The 23,639-nt window shown below is 29.7% G+C and overlaps 1 protein-coding gene across 12 annotated transcripts in view; it reads right to left on the reverse strand.

The window, feature by feature from the left end:
* LOC127284003 (calcium/calmodulin-dependent protein kinase type II alpha chain) overlaps window positions 1-23,639 on the reverse strand; it is a 194,742-nt gene that overhangs the window by 92,361 nt on the left and 78,742 nt on the right. For all 12 annotated transcript variants that reach the window (XM_051309257.1, XM_051309256.1, XM_051309266.1 and 9 more), the window contains exon 3: window positions 2,262-2,321. In XM_051309257.1, the coding sequence (XP_051165214.1) occupies window positions 2,262-2,321 (60 nt within the window). The remainder of the gene's footprint in view (window positions 1-2,261; window positions 2,322-23,639) is intronic.

Genomic DNA, 23,639 nt, shown 5'->3' on the forward strand with positions numbered 1-23,639 from the left:
GGACGATTTATTCAAGTCTTTTTAGTCAAATTTCTAAGAGGGGAAGTAAAAAATCTTATTCTTTTTAGTAAATCTAAACTTCAGTAGCCAAAAGAACCCCACTAAGTCTTGTACAGTAAAATTTGTATTTACAACTTTATGTATGATTTCCAGCCTCATTCTTTCATATCTATTGCATTTCTTTAATACGTGCTCTGGTGAGTTAGGCTCATCACAACTAGTTATGTTTGTCTTCAATTATAATTTTTGAATCTGCATTTGAAAGTCTTGAAGTTACCATGCCCAGTAATGAATTGCGTTGTCAAGACGACTAGGTTGCATCCAACTGCTCCTCATCCTGTTCTCAATATTAGAAAAAAAAAAATATATTTCCCTGCCTTTTTCAGAAGTGTTCCAACACTCCTGCCACAAACTTTTACTTACAGTACGAAATTTATAGAATAAACTAAAAATTTATAAAATTAGGTCAAAAAATTTTTCGCCATCTTCGCCAAAAAGTTAATTTCATATCGCACTTTTGGATGTGTCAATAACTTTCTTAACAAAGAGAAAATCATGACGAGAAGAACTTGATGGAATTTTTATACTAAAGGACGCGAAACTTCAGCTGTATGAAGAAAACTATTGTTCGACGATTCTCACTCTCAAGGATCATTTTACGTGAGATCGCGTTTGGTCACGATTTCAAGCGATTTGTCGTCGTAGCTTACTTTGCGAGTCTGAAGGAGCTATCCCTCTTCGCTTTTATGGAGGTTCACCGATTACAGTATCAATGGAAAATCCATTTTCACTCCTCGTAGTTGATACATATAAGTATGATAGATTTCTAACCCGCACCTACGTGTACCGTCTCTATAGACGTTTTCTCAGAATATCAAGAATCATACATATATGTGGGGAAAAAAAAGATTACTTTCAATCCACCTTCTTTGAGGTATTGAAAAGTTTTATACTTTACATTATATGTTTAATGTCGTATTTTTTCACGTAGAGGAAAGATACCCTAAAAACTGGAACATTCAGAAAGATGATTTTTTTTACTGTTGCAAATTATTTGGGTTGTAAAAAATAAAATAAAGAAAAAACGGTGTAATTACCAATGGACGGAAATTAATAATTTTTTTTTGCAGCATCTTTCTTTTTAACGAATGTAGTAGATTGCAATATAAATCGAGAATTATCTTTAAATAATAAATGTGTGGTAAAGGAGAAAAAAAATCTTGCCGCCTTCTTTTTTTCTATTTTCTGAACACTGAACTATACTATGCTTTTATACGTTCAGTTTTGAGAGTAATTTTCTGACTTGCTGAGAAATTTACGAGATCCCAGAACGCATATAATGCATCTTTTACACCCTCCAGAAGGGTCCTTTTCTGTTCGATCGAAAAGCGTAATTGCACCCTCGTAGTATATTCACGGAATGACTTGCTCTCTTTGGAGAAATAAGGCAGTAACGATTTCTTTATTCTAAGGGATGAAACCTTAACTTGAAACGCACAAAATTGGAAGTTTTCGGAATCTTAATTTTTACGTTAAAGGCTTCAATAAAAGAAAATAGTATAATTAAAACAATTGTGTTAAAATACTACATAATTAACGTTAAATAACAATAATTTCTAACTATTTAACAACAAAATTTTCGTAACACAAAATCAGTATTCAATTGATACTTTTCTTTTTACAGTAAACGAAATTGATAGCGTCAATGTAATTCAAAATCATTATGACATTTCCATTGACTGATAATAATTGAACTCTAATTCGGCATATCGCGATTAATTTTCGATTCCCTTGAATCAGGGTCATTGGGCTATATAGATTTAAGTACTGATATTGCGGTAACGAAAAAAAAGCCTTTGACGGAGCCTTTGATTGATTCTACACACAGCGCATATATGTGTGAATTAACCCTATTAAATGTCATGGAACCTTGTCATCAATATGTATCTTTAAACCAAAAACATTCATCGAAACTAAAATTAAAGCATCCATCAATCAAAATATTTTTTCGACGAATTGATTGCTCTTCCAATATTTCAATTGAAAGTTCAATTATAGTGTTGTCACTGATTTTATACAAGAGATGTTAAAAAAAAAGTTAAATGACATTTTCTAATTTAATTAATTATTATGCATAAAAGGTAAAAATTATTACTTGGATATTTTTTCAACAAAATTAAAACTAATTTTAACAAGAAAATTTTGAATATATAAAACAGATAATTTTAAAATATTATTTTAAATTAATATCAAAAACTTACCAATATTTGTATGTTGAAGTTTCCTACATATCCGTGCCTCTCGTTCGAGTTTTTGAAAATCTGTAATAAAAGAAAAACATAACAGATAAGAAATATATCTTTAGCAAAAATACTCCTCCTACCTTAACCTATTTTTATAATATCGATGCGAGCATCTGGACAAATAAGAATTCTAATATAGGAATATGGATAATAAATGTTTTTATTATCATCAGAAAGCTTTTTTTCTTCAACATTTCATCTATTTCAATGGTATTGAAACTGATTTCGATTGAATGACAGACAACTTTTCCAGTCAACCTCCTAGGGAATCTTTTAAAAATGTATACGACTCAATAAAGAATTTTATAGGGTCTCAATCTCTTCTTCTTCTTCTTCTTGTTGAATGGAATAAACTCAAGAAAGAATAAAATTGTCCTATCCAAAAGTTCTATGTGTTTGTAATTTTGCATATACATACGAGAACAGAATTTTCTTTCTTTTTTTTTTTTGATGTCAATATTTCGAAGTAGGTGATATTTCGATTTTCATAACTATTTTTTGCTTTAACAAATTGAGTAATAAATATATGAAAAAAAAATTAATTGGGCGCTGCAGATAAAGCATTTCTGGAGATTGGAGCTAGAAACTTTCTTAATTTTCTAAACAAAAAAAAAAATAAAAAGAACTGGTTAAATATTTATAAAATTAAATGTAGAGATAATTCCACAACTAAGATTGATTAACAAATTTCAATCAAAAAATTAAAATGTAAGGGTGATCCTTTAAAATTTATTTAAATTTTAAAAAATGGATAAAAAGTAAAAGGTAATTCAAATAATATTTTGTCCAAAATATATAATTAATATAATGACAATTCGAAAAATAAATTTTTTCCTAATTATTTAGAAATAATAGTTTGCATGTTTATAGCAAATTAAATAAAAATTGTATAATTATTTTTATCGAGGAAAAACAATTATTTTAAGTATTCAAAGAGAGTATTGCTGACAGATATATAGAGGAGGTATTCTCAACGGAAACGGCAATTGGATTCGATCGCAATATTGGATAGAGATCAGTCTGGATATATCTCTATTCCAGGGCTTTTCTCAAATAAAGACGAATGTTATATATATATATATATACATATACAGATATGTAGAAGGACTTGTGCTCTACTTGCACTTAGTTACATATGAAACAGCTTTAAGTGCATGCATCAACGACTATAGTTCACAGTTGTGTACAAGAGTAGTTGCAATGAACGAGGTACATTGTATTTCCTGCGCCACAGTTAAGGCCTATGTATTCTAAATTATTTAACATATATATATACATACGTGTGTACCTAAATACATTAAATTCTAACGCTCCGCGACCTAGAAAATATACACAAAATGCATGTTTTCCCTTATCCAATTTTCCTTCCTAGTTAAAAAAAAAAAGAAAGTTTCTTCGCCATAAAACACTTCTTGAACCTTAGTTTTTGACACATCTTGATAATACACATAATGTCAGAAAATAACCATAAATCAAAACCGAATAATAAGTTGTTAAAAATATCCATTATGCAAAATTCATTTATCATTTTAAAAAAAAATTAAATCTATCTAAAAATATCTAACTAAAATACCAAAAATTTTGTATCTAAAATATTTTTTTTAGTAAGCAATTCTACCCTACTATGAATGACTTTTGTATTCCGAAGTAAAAAGAAATCTACAGTAAAAAAAATTATTCACTTCGTTTTAAACTAATCGTCATTCTACTTTAGAAAAGAATTTACAAATGTGTAAATTTGTAAAAGTTTTATTTTTTCTTTTTGAAATAAACTTTTGGATAAAGTTAAACGTTTCTTGAAAAATGAAAGTTGCAAGAAGTCGATATGGATATTTCTCAAGAGAGAACTTAAACTGTTTTCAAGTGGACAACATTACGCAAATGATCCTGCATTATTTTCATTCTTACTACGAGTTTCCGTCTACGAGACATTCTTAACTAAAGTTTTGGTAAACAACCATTGAGCGAAGCAAATCAAAGAACTAAAAATCTCTCACAAAAGACCTAGTCAATTTAATTAAAGTCCAATAGAGTTGGATAATGTTCTATTTAAAAAAAAGAGGAAATCCATATTTATAAAAGATTAAAATTTTTTCAGGAGAATTAATTTGCGACTCATGAATAAGTTTTAAAAGTCATTAGTTACAATTTTCACTTTAAAGAATATCATTTGTTACACTGAAAAAAAATTCTAGTTAGAATAACCAGAATTCTGGTTAGGGTATATTTAACATTTTGATTCTGGTTAGGTTAACCAGAATTCTGGTTATTTTAACGAGAATTCTAGTTAATTCAACTAGAATTCTGGTTAACATAACTAGAAAGTAATGTTAAATATAGCCTAACCAGAATTTTTTTTTCAGTGCATATTTACTTTTGAACCGAATTTTTATTTGTTCGAATTAGTATTGATTTGATGAAAATTCTGCAAAATACTAATTCGAACAAGTAAAAATTCAGCTCAAAAATAATTATGACAAATGAAATTCTATAAAGTGAAAATTGTAATTAATGATTTTTAGAACATATTCATGAGTTCCATTAATTTGTGAAAATGATCAGCTATGATTTTAAGCACATCAGTTTTTAGATTTACGAATACTCTACTAAAAACCTAATCAAACAATTTTTGGATCCATTTTAGTCGAACCTATCGATGCTTGAGGAGCACTCTTTGTCCTAATGACAATGTTACATTTACACTGTAAAAAATTAGCATAGTTAAAGGTAAACGGAGCTTGGAGTAAAATTTTTAGAATTAAAAATCAACTCCAAAAGTTAATTTACTTGATTAGCTTCCTAGAAATAAAATTAACACTCTTAGCATCAATTCCAAAAAGGGTGTAATTTTTATAGTGTTCCGTTGGGAGTTAAAATCTAACTCCATTTTTACAGTGTGACAAAAAGGATTAAATGCGTCTGATGGTCGCGCTGGAACTGTTTCCAGACACCTATAGTTAATTATTAAACAACGAGAAGCGGATGCTTTTTAGTACTTTCGACGTGCTAATACAACTTTTCAAGTTGTAAAACCGCGTTTTAATTGAAAAACAAAAATTTGTCATATCGGTATTTTGTGAGCACTAAAAGAATACTAAATTATGGTACGACGAAATAAATTTTTAATAGCTTTTTTAACCTGTGGTTGCGCCAATTTAACATCAAGGGCGCTTGATGACGTCTTTTCTTATATTATAAAATAAGAATCATCAAATTTGGTTTTTTTTTAGCGATTTAGTTAGGCTTCTAGTTACGAGAAAAACCCACTAAAAATCAGTTACATTAATTAGAATTCGTAGTTATCTGAACAAATTTTTTGCCATAATAACTAGGAATCCTAGTTAATGTAACTCTGATTTTTAATGGGTTCCTCTCGTGACTAGGAGCCTAACTAAATCACCCAGGCATTTCTTTCAGCGATTTAAAGAAGCACTTAATTCTGATATGTGTGAAAAAAATACCAATGTTGCGCCCATTTAATATAACTAAAACTTTTTAAAAATCTAATTTGAATAAAAATATTAAATATATTTATATTTTTTAAATTCTTTTATAAAAAATAATATAGCGGAACTACACATACGCTGATAGAAATCTTGTTTTAGTTAAAAACCTTTGCTTAAAAATTATGATTTTAGAAAAGATTATTAAATGCGACATTTAAATGTACAAATTACACAGTATTTAAAATCTCCCCTAATCTCGCATGTTGGAAAGTCGTCATAAGAAGCGGAACTTAAAACAGTCATTATTCCCTCATATCACATATATATATAAACTACCAGTAATATCCGTGAAACGAAATTACATTACTTTTTATTTGACAGCGTGACTAAAGGGGAATGGACAATTTTTAAATTCTTACTTCTAGACACGTTTATATTTTGAGTTATTAAAGATGAATATTCTTTAAAAAAAAAAAAAAAAAAAAAAGAGCGAGAAAGAGAGGGAATCAGATAAAGAGCTGACACATATTTCTTATAATGTGTCGGGTCACGGAGGTAAAATACTGTTGTACACATTTATTAAAATGCGATTGTACATATATATATATATATAGGTATAATTTTTTTATTGTACATAAAAATCGATTGCGGTTCATGACCCTGCGAAAAATATTCAAATGAAATTCAAACCGCATTTCGTTCTGTCTCTAAAACAAACCACCATTTTTTTCGTGATATAAAAAATATATATGTATATATTTTTTCTTTTTTTTTTTTACTTGATTTGCATGCTTTTTTGCAATAAATAGAATTTGTGGTCTTAAAACCATTTTGTGGTGAAAATTCAATATTACATTGTCGATAAGTTTGAATTGAAAGACTATTATTTTATTATTATTCAGATTTTTAAATTAACATACGTCTTGGAAAAATATTTAGTGTAGAGTATATGTTATAGTATATAAAATTGTAATTAACATTAAAATTTCAAAATACTTAAATCTTTAAACTTTTTCAATAAGTGGTGTATTTGCTTAATTTGATGCGCTGATTAGAAAAAAATTGCAGGAAAAATTAACGATTAACTATTTTTCACAGTAAAAACGATAAAACAAAACCCATAAAAATCAAGCCAATACTTATGTCTTACTATATTACAACAAGTAGACCGCTCAACGTATTACCTTATGTTACTCTCGTAATTTGATGTGCTGATTGCAAAAATTACAGGTAAAGTTATCGACTATTTCCTTTTTTTTATGATAAAATTCATTTTAAAAAAACCGTAAAAATTGGTCTTTTTTCATAATTATTGAGAGAAATGTAAAAAAAAAAAAAAATGAATTTATGCGGCTTTTACAATGAAAATGAGCTAATCGCAAATTTTCATTCTGATTGTCGTGATACTTGATAATTCGTTTATAAATAAAAATATTAAAAACAAAATTTTGCAAAAATTAAAATATTCTAACATTTTTTTTTTTTTTTTGAAACCTAACAAAAGCAATTACCACTAGAATAATCAATCTTATTTAATTAAATTACTTTGTCAATTATTCTCGGAAATTTGAAAACTATGACGTTCCGCATGCAAATCATATTATGTTGGTTTTACTATCATGCTACATCTTTGCCATTCATTCATACGTCTAATGATATATTAAACATGCACACGTCCTACATATACTTTGCATTCCACCGGAACTCTAATAACCACCTAGAGACGGAAGTCTCTGGCACAATCTTATATATATATATATATATATATATATATATATATATATATATATATATACTTTCCCTCTTTCTAACGATCAACTTTTAATACTTCTACTTAAGAACATATTCTAAAATTCTAGTCTCGAATAAATAATTTCATTCCAATACTGAACGAGAAAAAGTTTCTGTCATTTCGCGAAATTAGATCACGGATTCTGTAAAACTAGATCGTAAATTCCGCAAAAATAGTTCACGGATTCGTTGAAATTTTGTCGAAGATTTTTTAAAATTAAATCACGGATTCGAAAAACCTAGGTTATGGATTTCGTGAAATTAGATCATGGAATTCACGAAACAAGGTTGGGGATTTCCAAAAAAAAATATCACGGATTCCGTAAAACTAAGTCGCGAATTTTGTAAAATTAGATTACGGATTCTGCAAAACTATGCCGCGAATTCCGCGAAATTCGATAACAAATTTCACGAAACTAGATTATGGTTTCCGCAAAATTAGGTTATGAATTACGCGAAATTAGGTCACGGATTCCACGAAACTAGGTTAGGGATTTCCAAAAATAATAACAGATTTCGCAAACCTAAGTAAGGAATTCCGCGAAATTCACGTATTTAAAGAAACTTGATCACGAATTTTACAAAATTAGATCACGGGTTCTGCAAAAGTAGGTGGCGAATTGCGCAAAATTAGTTTAAGAATTGGACAAAACTTGGTCGCGGATTTTGCAAAATTAGATCACGGATTCTGTAAAACTAGATCGTAAATTCCGCAAAATTAGTTCACGGATATTCGTTGAAATTTTGTCGAAGATTTTTTAAAATTAGATCACGGATTCAAAAAACCAAGGTTATGGATTTCGTGAAATTGGATCACGCAATTCACGAAACAAGGTTGGGGATTTCCAAAAAAAATATCACGGATTCCGTAAAACTAAGTCGCCAATTCCGCGAAATTAGTTCACGTATTTAAAGAAACTTGGTCACAAATTTCACGAAACTAGACTACGGATTCCGCAAAATTAGGTTATGAATTACGCGAAATTAGGTCACGGATTCCACGAAACTAGGTTAGGGATTTCCAAAAATAAGAACACAGATTTCGCAAACCTAAGTAGGGAATTCCGCGAAATTCACGTATTTAAAATAACTTGGTCACGAATTTTACAAAATTAGATCACGGGTTCTGCAAAAGTAGGTGGCGAATTGCGCGAAATTAGTTTAAGGATTCGATAAAACTTGGTCGCGGATTTGCAAAATTAGACTAAGGACTGCGCAAAACTAAGTCTTAAATTCCGCGATACTAGATCACAGATTTCACGAATCTAGATTATGGATTCCGCAAAACTAGGTTATGAATTACTCGAAATTAAGCCTCAAATTCCGTGAAATTAGATTACGGATTCCACGAAAGTAGAGTGTGAATTTTCTAAAATTAGATTACGCATTTCGCAACACTAGGTCGCAAATTCCGCGAAATTAGTTCACGTATTTAAAGAAACTTGGTCACGAATTTTGCAAAATTAGATCACGGATTCTGCAAAACTATGCCGCAAATTCCCCGAAATTCGATCACGAATTTCACGAAACTAGACTACGGATTCCGCAAAATTAGGTTATGAATTACGCGAAATTAGGTCACGGATTCCACGAAACTAGGTTAGGGATTTCCAAAAATAAGAACACAGATTTCGCAAACCTAAGTAGGGAATTCCGCGAAATTCACGTATTTAAAGAAACTTGGTCACGAATTTTACAAAATTAGAACACGGGCTCTGCAAAAGTAGGTGGCGAATTGCGCGAAATTAGTTTAAGGATTCCACAAAACTTGGTCGCGGATTTTGCAAAATTAGATCATGGATTGCGCAAAACTAACTCTCAAATTCTGCGATATTACATTACGGATTTCACGAATTTAGATTATGGATTCCGCAAAACTAGGTTATGAATTACTCGAAATTAGGCCCCAAATTCCTTGAAATTAGATCACGGATTCCACGAAACTAGATTGGGAATTTTATAAAATTAGATAACGCATTTCGCAACACTAGGTCACGAATTCCGCGAAATTCGATCACGGATATGACGAACCTAGGTTGTGAATTGTGTGAAATTACAATACGAATTACATGAAACTTCATTATGAATTTAGCAAAAGTAGGTTGTGAATCTACTAAACTAAATCGTGAATTCGGCGAAATTAGTTTACATATTGGAAGAAACTTGGTCGCGAATTTTGCAAAATTAGATCACGGATTGCGCAAAACTAAGTCTCGAATTGTGTGAAAAAATTTCACGGATTACACGAAACTGGAAGAATTCCACAAAAGTAGATTGTAAATTCCGCGAAATTGGATTACGAATTCCGTGAAAGTAGATCACGGATTCCGCGAAAGTAGGTTGCAGATTTTTCTTGAAATTAAATCATGGATTCCATGAAACTGGATCTGGAATAAGTTACATACCCTGGACAGCGTTGGTTAAAGTGGTTTTGGTAAGGTCTTAGATTCATTGAATTATCAAATTTAATTTGTGAAAGCTACTTTGAGAATTAATGTTAATTTCAATAGAAAATACTATATGTTGAAATTACCACAAAAAAGTGTACTTTATAGTTATACCTCTACTCGCTACCTTATACCTACTTTTGCAGTTAAGAAGCTTTCACAAGTTTTAATTAAATCACTGTTAATTATTTTTAATTAAGCATTATCTAACGGTCTAACGAACAAAGTTTTGTCATAATGTGTTTAAAAAAAAGGGGGTTCAGTTTACAAATTATTGTCCAGTTTCTATTAATAATTTCACTAAAATTTGATATTATTTTCAGAAAATTACAAAAGTGGCTTGTCTATTTATCAACACATATGGAGGAAGAGATAAAAATGATGCAACATTATTTAGATGAAGTAATTAAACAATTTCTAGAATGTCAGTGTAAAAGTTAGAATTAATTATCACCGAGACAACACAACGGACAGAATTTCACGACATTGTGTTAAATAAAATAATAATTACAATCAATATCCGTCATTGAAGGACATAATCAGAAGACACTGGAAAATAAAAGAATATAAAAACACTGAAGGGTTCGCAGAAATCTTAAAAATCATACAACAACTATTTCAGATTTCTTTTGGTGAATAGCTTCTAGCTATTAAAATGAAGTTTTGAAGCTATTAGTTGACATTGTCATAGGTTCTAGGATTAATGGAAAGAATCTTCTGCATCTTCTTCAATGCATCAGAGGCACGTATGCCGTCATCCAAGTTAATCTGGGTTACATAATATAAGTCCCTTAGCGCAGATAGTTTTGGACTGTCCTTGATCCATCCCCAAACTTTACCAACCTATAACTTTGCTTCTTCCTAAAAGTTTAGTTCGGCAACTCTGTTTTCCTAAGCTAAACGTTTGCTTTAGCCAGAGGCTAACTGGTTTGCTTGTTCCTTCCCTTCAAGTTGCATTAAACCTCATCTAAAAAGCTTTAACATCTACCGTAGATGATGACAATGTCCAAAAAGTTGATATAACTGATCATCAAAGGATGTAAATTCATTTAAATTATTACAAGAAACTTTATTTCATAATTTTAAAAACTATTGGACAAATATTTTTTTGGTTAATTTTACTTTCTTTACATGCTACTTTAATAAATCATTTTGATAGTTTGCCTATAGAACAAATTATCAATAAACCAGTATTTCACTTTTTTTTTGCCGCATAATTTATATATAAACCTATACATATAAATAATAATTATCTCATTGCGTTGAAACGTGGAGAACTTTAATAAACCTCATTTGTCATTATGAATATTGGATTTCAAATGTTTCTAGTCACGGAATAAAAGTGGTATGAATCGATTTTTCAACTAGAAAAAGGAAAAGAATTTCTTTTATGAGTTACATAAACTTGTCACTGGTTCACATGCACATCAGTGATTTTTCATTTCTACGAATATCACATGCATTTATATTCATTTCTTTAGAGTTATTTCCATGTGTAATATTGTATATATATATATATATATATATATATATATATATATATATATATATATATATATATATATATATATAGTCCAGTCATTCTTGTTATTTTTAATCTTATGCAACGTGGGGGGGGGAGGAAAAGTTTTGCGATTGCACAATAAATTTAAAAGTATATTTTTAAAGTACTATGATGTCAGAAAAAAATGCTTTCAAACATTGAAACGAATTTTTATTCAATAGCTTTAATTACGTAATTGTAAATTATTTTTTCATCCTTTTTTATACCATTGAAAATTATAATTTATTTGCAAAGGAAAATCATGTAATAATATTTTTGAATGAATAAATTATAATCAAGTTTTACAGAAAGTGTATATGTTCAAATAATAATGAGTATGAATATAAATAAATTTAATATGGGTTAGATAATAAAAGTGTATAATTTCCTGCAAATGTATGAAAAGTTCTAATAACTTTTACTATTTACATTGTGAAATCGTAATAAACGGCAGGTTCCAGGGAAACACTAGACTGCGGCGAAATGTACTGCAGCTATATAACTACAGCTAATCCCGTAGCGTGAAATGGTACGCGACTTAAATTAATGGCCATATATTTTTCTTTTTAACCCTGTTGTGTACAAACTTTTCTATCTATATACCCTTACAGCAAAAATACACAGCGACATTAGATAGAAAAAAAAGAAGAAATTTACATTATTTTAATAGAATAAAATAGGCAACTTTTTTTTTAATAATAAAGTTTGTAAAGAAAAGTGAATATTATTGAAATCAATTTCTTTAATGACACTATTTAAAGTTTCATTAAAAGTCACAACAATAAACAAAAAAAAAATCTAAATCTTTTTAGTTTTTGTGTAAATATTCTTTTTTTGTAATTAATTTTTCTTCAGTGTTTTATAAATTATCGCCATAAATCAATCTTCATTGGAAGACAAATGTTAATTGAAAATCAATATTATAGAGACAACAGTAGTTTATTTTCCTGTGAATGTTTCTAAAGTTACATTACAAATTATGGGTGAATGGAGAAAAATTATGGATATATACTTTTTATACAGCTTTCGTGGAAATTTTTCCCCTTTCTAAGGGGAAATTATGGCTCGTATTTCGTGTTTATCCTTTCAAAGAAAATAGGACCGGAAAGTAACTTTCAAAGTAAATCTTTCCAATTACCAATGAAATTTTGCACTTTATATATATGTAACATATTTTCTTTCATGATTGCTGTATATTGCGAAAGAGAAGAAAAAAATTTTGTTCAAAAAATAATTTTTTATAACCTTTTTAAAAATTGTATTTAAAATAAATTTGGACAATAAGAATTATAAAGAAATAATAAATTGTTTAAAAACTGATTGCTTTGGGTTTCAATTAATTTTTTACTATTTAATTTATTTAGACAAAAAGATAATTTAAAAATTAATAGATAGGGTAATGACAAATAATCGCAAAAAATCCTTGAACCCTCATGGATTATTAACCCCTTGGGTGTCGATGACGTGTATACACGCACATAAATTTTGAGCCCAATAATAAGACGGAATCGGCCTAAAATTTGTTACTCGGGGGTTTTTGGGGTCGCTGCTTCCGAATTTAATGTCAGATTTACAAAATTCAAAATGGCGGATCCAATATGGCGACCAAAAATTTTAAAAATTGACCATATTCGCTTGAAACTCGTTACACGGGGGTTTTTGAGGTCGCTGATTCCGAATTTGATGTCAGAATTACAAAATTCAAAACGGATACAATAATAATCACACCCATACTATGCTATTTTGAATTTTCAAAATCTGACTTTATTATTGTAAACAGCGACGTTCAAAACCCCTGAGTAACAGATTTTAAGTAATTTTAATTAATTATTAAATTTTTAGAAAATTATCTGCACATTGGTAACGCAATTTTGAATTTTTGAAATCTGACTATAGATTCGTAATCAGCGACCCTCAAAACCCCTGAATAATCATTTATAAGTATTTTAAAAATTATTTTTGCCATTTTTTGAAAAATCGTCCGCCATATGTGCTCCGCCATTTTGAATTTTTAAAATCTGACTTTAGAATCGTAATCAGCGACCTTAAATACTATAGTATACACATTTGCACAAATTTTGGTCATTCAAAAATTTACTGACATTTTGGGCCCACTTATGAGATTTTGGCCTCGACTGCGAAGGGGTTAATAACATGCAAACTCATAAGCAATAATTTAGTTTTCAAAGTTATTTAAAAGTTGTAATTATTGCTGCAAATTTTTTAAGGACTTTTCTTGTTACCAACAATACTTCTTGGTAACATAGATATTGCAATGAGAAAATAAATAAAGTTTTGATGAAAAATTTACTAAATTTATAAATTGAATGTGAGGGATAAAAAATCTGACGATGTTCTTCTTTGTATTTTTAAGGTACCGTGACAATAAATTTCGTTCTACGATCATAATTCTTAAAAGTTATCGTGCGTTTCATAACAAGAATTTGCTCTTATACGGAGGCTTTTTTTTTATTTTTATGCCCTTACCTCATTTTCTTTTCTTTGACTTGATAGTTATAATTTTATAAATAAAATTTTCCTCCAAATTTGTAGAAAGGAAAAAAAAATAGTAGAATTCTGGTTTGAACTACATTTTTGTTTGCCATCAATTTTAAAAGCCTAAAAACTTCACGAATATTTTCTGCAAATTTTCAAAGAGCCCTAATATGATTCTTTTGAAACGGAATAACTAATTACAGATTGATAGCTCAATTTTGATACAATAATAATGAGAAAAACATTTACCGCATGTATCGATATTACTTAAACTTTTGTAATTGTTGAACAAAAACTCCGTTCTTTTATTAATTTGAGAAATTAATTTAGAAAAGTTATGAAAAGATAAACGATCATCAATAAGGATTCCAAGATCTTTTATTACCAGTATCTCTATTCAATTTCGTATTTTATAATGAATAAGGAAATTGAATCTTGAATTTCTTTCTGCAACTATGTAAGACAATATTTAGTTGGATTCATCCTCATATTATTTTCATCACACAAAACAACTTTATTTAAAATATCTTTAAAAATTTAAGAATCTTCAATTTATTAATTGGAGAATGAAGAAGACTTCAATATAACAAATTATTAATATTCCGCTCTCTCCCCCCCCCCCTCTCTCTCTCTCTCTCTCTCTCTCTCTCTCTCTCTCTCTCTCTCTCTCTCTCTCTCTCTCTCTCTCTCTCTCTCTCTCTCTCTCTCTCTCTCTCTCTCTCTCTCTCTCTCTCTCTCTCTCTCTCTCTCTCTCTCTCTCTCTCTCTCTCTCGCGTAGAAGCACATCTGGGGTAGAAAACAACTCCAAAAATTGTTTTGTTGATAAAATGTTCATAATTAACGCAAAATAACTTTATTTAAAATAATTTTCTTCATTATTTTATAAGGAAGAAGATAGCGTTTACTGTTTTTTGATAGGATCAAAAATATGGCCAAAAAATTACAAAAAAACATAAAATCTGCAAAAAATACCGACATTTGAATTTTTCTACCCAAGATGTATTTTCTAGGGTTAATTGGTATTGGTTCAGTACGTCAGTAGTATTTAAATCTCTGTGGAGAGAACATCTTCCTAGAATGTAACTCTTAGCCATGTGAGGAAAATATAACACTCAAATGTAATTCAAACCAGGATTCTACTATTTTTTTCCTTTATACAAATTTGGAGGGAATTTTTATTTATAAATTATAACTACTTATTCACCGTCAGGAATATATTATTCTTTGTCTTTTTATAAATTTATGGAAAAAATGTTATTTGGTCAATAAAACTAAAATTACTTCAAACCAAAATTCTACTATGATTTTTTATAAATTTGGCGAAAAATTGTTATTTATATATCAAAACTACGCAATAAAAATAAGGAATCTATTCATTACAACCAAATCAAATATGTTCTTTATACGAATAAGTTTATTTACGTTTAATTGTGTTTTGGATAAAAAACTTGTGTTGGGATTTGTTAATTTGAACGATTAATGATATAAAATCGATAATACCCATATATGAATCGATAAATGAGGAATTTAACTGATCACTTTAATGTATGAAATGCAAAAAGAAAGTTATTTTAATTAGTATTAGTAATGACAGAGTGATAAATTTGGTTTAAAGATGTTGAAACGATTTTTTTTATTCGTTGAATTTTTATTTTATAAAATATGAAACATTTCTTTAAATAATATTTTTTATGATTTTCTCTGTACAAAGAATCTGAGTATTTTCGAAATGGAAATAGTGACTCTAACACCAGAGATTTTTATTGCTCTATCCAGCAAACCAACTGTTCAAGCAGTACAGAAGTTCTAGTAGAAATATTTCACTTCAAAGACTTTTCAAAATTTTTTAAAAAATTATTTAGTAACAATACTGGTCTGCAATGTGCAACATTATCTTTTTTATCATTCCTAAATACTGGAACAATTTTACGTTTCCAAGTAATAGGAAAATTACAATGAATTTTGAGATCTTCAATATAAATTTTTGGTTAGATAAATAGAATTAACAATTTTTCTGCAGAGGAACCTTTTTTTCAAATCTCTTTTAGCTAGTAAAGAATTTTTTTTTTCAGCAAAATTTACATTTTAAAAGAACTTTTGTGCAGCAGTAAAATATTTATATGGAACTCATTTGTTAGGGCTTTAGAAAAACTTTTGTTCTTTTCGTATATATGAAAGTTTTTTTTTTTCGTCATAAGTTGCTTTTTTAAAGTGGTCATTTTCTAAAAGGTTAGTTTCAGTCGAGAGTCGCATGCAAGGTAGAACTTGTAATTATGCCAAGTTTGGTCATCAGCACACAAATATTCCATTAGGAGTCTAGGAATGTCTTTCTTTCATGTGTATATTTTCCTACACATTCTAATTTCTGAGCAAAGAATCCATACTACAACAAGGTTTTATTTTGCACGTCCTAAAGTAAGAATAAATTACAAGAAGGTCGAATTTCTCGAGTCCAACTTTTTTTCTTTTACTTGAGGGCATTTCCAAAAAAACAGGGTAATTGCCATTCTATGTAAGAACACTTGAAACTTCTTTTCGAAAAGAGTAAAACTTTTCCTGCTTTTTAAAAAAAAAATTCAAGGGAAACCAAAATTTAAACACTTCAATATATATTAAGCACAGAAATATTTAAAAATTATGTAATAAAAAGTAACTAATTTTACCAAAGAAGTACTTTTAAAGACTGACAGAATGACTGCGTTTTGCAAATAAAGGGTATTAACGGCAATAATCCTTTTTGCTTAATTCAGTTAGGAGAAAACGGAAAGTGCGAGAATTGAGAGAAGGTGTAACATTAAAATACGTATAGAAATGGTACAAGCGTTGATGTTTAAACTTTGTAAAATGGAATGGCACTGGCAGGATTTGAAAAGAGGTATATATATATAGTTGAAGTGGTAGGTCGGGAAAGTTAAAAGGAGTGTTGTAAATAGAAGTGAGGAGTTTGCAGTACTACTAACAAGCCACCCTTGTTTATGTTAAATTCGTTATCAAGCTGAGGTGACAGAAACAGTGAAAATATACAATCGTCACACTGCCCATAGAAAATTGTGCGAGATCAAGGATAGAACGACATCAAGGGACATAAATAGAAGACCAACATGTGTTGGTCCCTTTTGCTATACAAAAACGTTTTAATATTAGCAGTAAAAATATATTTCAACAGCAAAAATTCCTAATTTTTCTATATACATGCTATAGAATAATACGTAATATACTTTATAGGAGTCGCCGGAAAGTAAAACCACACATAAAATTCTGACTCCCATTGAATTAACATGGCCATCAGAATTTTATGTATGGTTTTATTTTCCGGCGACTCATATATAATGTTATTGATTAGAATCATGTATCTTTGAAGTTCAATGGCATGTTTTGCTTGCGGAAGAAAAGATAAAAGATTGCATCATCTTACTTTACAAAAATAATTGGATCATAGAGGGATTAAATAATTATGATGATCATTATCACTGACTCGTATTCAATTTGTCTTAAATCTGTGCGGTGTTTTGTAATCTCAAACATTCAAACAAGTGCAGTGATCACACGATATCGAGTCAAAAGCGATAAGCAGCCCTCATTAAGAGAGGCGTCTAGGATTCCAGTATAAACAACAATTATAATCTTTCTTTACAAAACGTAAATCATTGTCATTGCAACGTAAACGAAGTATATTAAATTTTATGCCTAAATAAAAATATATTTTCTGTCAATTTGTTTTCTTTTTTTTATAATCATTGACCTTCCTCATCTTAAATCGATTTTATTAATTTGAAAACGATTTAAAACAACTAAATAGGGTATAATTTAACAGATTTTACATAACAGGTGCTACTTGAGTTGTTATAACCGCAACTCACAGGACAATATGGTCAGTAGTGTTTCGATCTCTGTGTATGGAACATCTTTCTAGAATGTAGCTCATAGAAATGTGAGCTAAATAACACTCAAATGTAGTTCAAACCAGGATTCTACTATTTTTTTTTTCTATAATTTTAGAGGAAAACTTTATTTAAATCGAAACTACGTATTTACAATCAGGATCTACATAAATACAGTAAAACAGAGCTGTACATACGTAGAAGTACATCTGGGGTAGAAAACCACCCCAAAAATTGTTCTATTGGTAGATCCCGAGTAGAAATTTGTAATGGCGCTAGGATGGAAGCGCTAGATGCCATGTTACCGCTTATAGAGTCTCGCGCCGCGAGCTAGCGCCATTACAAATTTCTACTCGGGATTGTTCATATTTGTCGCAAAATAATTTTCTTCCTTTTTTTATAAGGAAGAAAATAGCGTTTTCTGTTTTTTGATAGGATCAAAAATATGGTCAAAAAATAACAAAAACCACAAAATCTGCTAAAAATACCGAAATTTGAATTTTTCTAGGGTAGATTACCACCCCAGATGTGCTTTCTAGGGTTATTGGTGTTGGGTCTATACGTCAGTAGTATTTCGATCTCTGTGGAGAGAATATCATTCTAGAATGTAACTCTTAGCCATGTGAGGAAAATATAACACTCAAATGTAGTTCAAACCAGGATTCTACTATTTTTTTCCTTTCTAAAAATTTGGAGGGAATTTTTATTTATAAATTATAACTACTTATTCACCGTCAGGAATATATTATTCTTTGTCTTTTTATAAATTTATGGAAAAAATGTTATTTGGTCAATAAAACTGAAAGTACTAATTGGAATATGATATTGAAAACTTCACAAATTTTTAAAATTCAACCTGTTGGAATTAATAAATAGTATCAAATTTTATCTATCTAGAAGTAATCAATTTTGTCTACTTTTTATTCAGTGTAAATTATTTTCGAAACGTTTATTATTTACTTTAGCACAATATTGACATTTCTTTAGAGAATGTATACAGCTTTTATACTTTTTACTTGTATGAATAAAGTTATTTAAGTTGCGTAGTTAAAGAAGTTAGAAATGCAGAAAACAATTATTTTGAAAAAAGTGGGACAGTCGTTGCTCCTAAACTTTACTGATACCTTACAACATGTATTAAGCTTCAGTATCAGAAACTTTCCTTAGACACGCACAACAAACTTATAGAATTGTTATATACCCATAAATAGCATCTCGTGTGCATGTTACTATAATGTCATTGATTATGTACATTCTTTAGGTAACATCAACTTTATTCAAAGATTATATTAAAGTCATCAACATGTCTATGTTCTTTTAAAACATTTTTAACAAAAACTATACATTTCAAAAAAAAAAAAATTAAACCATACCAATTATGTTAATACTCAAGGCTATTGAAAATCGAATCACTTCTGTTTTTCTTCTGACAAACATTTTCATCTTTGTTAATTGCGAAACAAATATATTTAAAAAAAGAACACACTATGGTTTTCATTAATTAAAATTCAATGCCGTGAAATATAATTTTCTGAACAACACGTTGGCATCGGTTTTGTATTTTCTAGTTGGAAATTGTATTTGAATTCTGTCTCTGACTGGTGGGTCAAGGGGTCACTAGATCAAGGTTGTAAAGTGTCGGAAAGTCGGCTTCTTCATTCTCCCTTATTAATTTCCTCCCCTTTTGATCGTCTAAATAACTCGCGATATCTAATATGCATCTTCAGAAATATTAACGAATTTTTACCATCAAAATCATTTTCACATTTATTTGAATTTATAAAAATGTTTTTAAAACGAGAATTAAAAATTTTCTTCTAGTTTTTAAAGGTTAAGTGTTATTTCAAAAAAAAAAAATAAATGTTTCCATAACAGTTTAGAAAAACATTAACAAACAGGAATGAGATAATTCCCCTCCCAGTTCTTCACTATACTCTAGGGGCAGTTATTCTCTGTCTGCTATTCACTCATGCCACTCACGTTGCAGTGAACTGCAGATGCGGAAATACTCAAGGAAGAACGGAAATATTTTAAGTAAAGGTAGATCGTAAATTGGTCAAGTTTTACTTCTTTTCAGTGAGTTGGAAAGTTTGATGTAAATGAGTCACTATTCAAATCCACAAGGGTTTCATTATAATAAATTTTCTTTATAGTTTTAGCATTATATTAAATCAGAAATTAAACTTTACTTAAAACTTTTTTAAAAAATTCATTATCAGACAAATTGAAAACAATTAAAAAGTTGTTTCTATTTAAAAAGTGACATTAATTGTACCAGTTAATCTTATCGCTTATAAAGTTTTGTAAAAAAAAGAAATTAATCGTGATTACGCAGTTGTAACTGATTAGAAAATTGATACTAAATATTAAAACTACATGATTTTAATATACGAAAGCAAAAATGGTTGAATGTTGTAAAAAAAAATTACTAAAAAGTTTTAAGGAAAATATTTTTTTAAAACCAGGAAATCGTAAATAAAATCTTATTACTAAAAAAGTAATAAAGTTTTCATAAAATTGACGCAGTTTTATGATTATTTCACCACTAATGATTCCATTTTTCTTTTTATGGTTAAAGAAATTGTAAATTTATGATGAAAAAAAAGGAGAAAAAAATTTCAAATAGAAGACTAATTGACACGCAAGTACAGTGCAAAAGGTGCTTTCTTCAATTTATCTTTATGTCGCTTACATGTCTAATAGTAATCGTCAAATTTTTTGAACGTACCTTAAAACTAAATTTCCTCAATAACAATAGAGACTATTTAAGATTGTTTAAAAATTTTATTTTAGTTACTAATAACAATAATAATAATAAAAAAAAGATCTTTTAGTTAAAATATATTGGCTTTAACCGAAATTAAAGCCTTAAAAAACTGAAATGCTGACTTTAAAACACCATTGGCATTAGAGGGTTAAATATATCAAATGTGTTTAGGTGCTGATACAGAAATTACTTTTACTACCTATAGCCACTAATTCCATTGATCGTAACACGATGCCATTTATCGGATAAGTTTGCCCGCGCAACATTTTAATTGATTCGATTATAACGTTAGTCTGGCTTCGTGTCTTAGAAATCATTTTTGGCCTCTCCTTGATTCTTTCATGCACAAAATTTTCCAAATAATAAAAAAAAAATAATAAAATAAATGCATTCCTCAAACATTATATTTGTCCTCAACAAATGCGTATGTAACTTTTTTCTCTCGTCAAATATTTTAATTCATCATTATACAGGTGGAAATAAAAAGCTTACTTGATGGAGCTAATCTGTGATCAGAAACGATATCAAAAGAGGTTTAAAAAATGCTGACGTGTGTAACATCCAAAAGAACGTTAATCAAACGATAAATTCCGGATTTAGGAACCTTCATGTCTTTATCGAGAGTAAATGACTAAGCGAGGAATTTAGAGATGAGGGAAAATGAAATGAAGAGCTTGATTAAAAATAAGTGTTGTTTATTGGAATAGAAAATAGTAGAAATGTGGCTGGGAACAAAATAAGCACAATAATCGGAGACTTAAGGCATACTGATTTTACAAAGGTGGAAAAAAATCCTAAGAGAATAAAAATTCTTAAATAAATTTGGTGGACGACATAGTTTTCCAGAACTAAGAAGAAGGTGACTGAAGGATCAACAATTAGATCCAGGAGCAAAACCTATCAAAAAATCGGAGACCTCCTGATTAAAATTAAAGATAGCTCTAAAAAGGCAGCTTCTACTTTGAAGATCAACAAAACTGTCCGAAAGCATGGGTCGCTGGATCGGAAGGTAATTTTAATATTTTTGTGATATTAATTGCTTTAGGAAGAAGTCTAAAAAAAAAATTAAAGAAACTTTTCAAAAAGCTAAAAAACAGGAAAATATTTCTAATACCCAGACATCGAGGGATGAAGCTCATAATTGTAACCGATCAGAAGGACATCTGATACAAGCACAAAGAAGACGGATATCTCCTATACGGAAAGAAGGTTTCACCTATAACCATCGTTCAGTCACCGAAAAACACGGTTATACGCACAAGAAATATTGATGCTAGGCCTTAACCCTCTATAACATGGTGTTGTCTAGAAGCAACATACCGTTCTATTTTTTTTTAAAGTGTACTATTTCTCTACAGATTTCGCGTCTTGCATCTCCACGGTACCCTGAAAACAGTTTCATCCCTCAAGTTGGTTCCCTTCTTTGATTCCTGTTGCAACTTTTTCGGAGTACCTCGCACTGAACACTTTTTAGTTTTGAACGACGAATTAAAAAAAACTGTTTTTTTTTATTAAATAAAGTAAAATTCGATTTCAAATGGTCAATATTTTTATAATGCTCATTCTGTAAAAATTTTAAAGCGACAAAATTTAATAATATTATTATTAAATTTTTTAATTATAAAAATATCCATCTGAAAATACGAAAATCAAAATATTACAAAAAAATGAGTTGATACAATTTATAAGCAATGCCAAGAGTTGAGACATTATAAAGAGGCGCGTTTGAGTTGTGATAGTTTAGCGTATAGCGTTAGAGTTGAGTTGAAATAATGGTTCTCTGACGAGTTAGTACAAAATAGTGCGAGATTTTCGAATTGAGCTAGTTTTATAAATCGAGCTCGAGATGAGATAAAATAAAAACTTGAGGGCGAGTTAGTATGAAGTAGCTCGGGACCATCGATATTTCGTTGAACGGCATTGAAATTTAGAGTGTCACTATATGCGTCATCTGAAATTTTAGGATGCGTGCACGGAAAAATCCCATATCTACACTGAGAGAAGAAAATCACGGAATCTGAAATGGAGAAGTTCAGCATCTGTACACCAAGTTGAGCGCAGCAGCAGCGTCACTGTGTGATAGATGCCGTACTAAAATGTTAAATGGATGTTGTGCTTGGCTTGAGTATAGATACTGTACACAGATATGGAACTGTTCAGAAGTACAGTATCTGTCGGTCGCTATGAGACAGATTCCGTATAACTTAGTTCACACCGTTGCCGCGCTGCTAGAGCTTAGTATCTGAACTATGAACGACACCAACTGAACAAAACTAAAGAACGGATACTGACACCCATTTTATACGGCCGGCGTTCGTCACAGTACGGATTCTGTGCATTTCTTCTCTCAGTGTAGCACGAAGGAAGGTCAATTCTTTCCTCTGTAAGGAGCAGTAAAACGAAAGAAAGGCGGAACACTTTGTAATATCCGAAAAGTGCACAGTCTTTTAACCATCCCTCAAGGAAGAAAGAAATAGAACAAGAATTTGTTTTTTTTTACCAACACGGTTGCAAAATTAAGATTCAATGTTAAATTCTCCAATAAATATCAGTTTTTTCTATAGAAATAATAACACACGCCAACACTGATTTTGGTGCGGCAGATGTTAGACCTGTTTTTGATATGTTTTTTCATGCTGAACACAAATCCGTAAACGAAAAGTTCCTATCAGCTCTAGTTTTTGAGAAAAACGGGTTTTAAATGTTCAAAAATCGCGTTTTTGGCTAACTTTGAGTACCTCTAGCACTGAAATAACAGGTCGTAGAACCTTCCACTTGGGCTTAAATTGAGGCTTAATGTTTCAACTATTATCCCCAAGTATGACCTATGTTGCACCATAATCTCAAAGTCATTTGTTATCATTTTTGATTCGCAAATATTAATTTTGTAAAAGTTTGAGCGCGTACCTTTAGCAAAGAAAAAATGATCATAGAACCTTTTATTTGAACTTAAAATAAAGTTTGA

Source organism: Leptopilina boulardi, unplaced genomic scaffold (genome assembly GCF_019393585.1).
Source record: "Leptopilina boulardi isolate dan_hultmark-lab unplaced genomic scaffold, ZJU_Lbou_2.1 LbouV2_316, whole genome shotgun sequence".
Classification (NCBI taxonomy): domain Eukaryota; kingdom Metazoa; phylum Arthropoda; class Insecta; order Hymenoptera; family Figitidae; genus Leptopilina; species Leptopilina boulardi.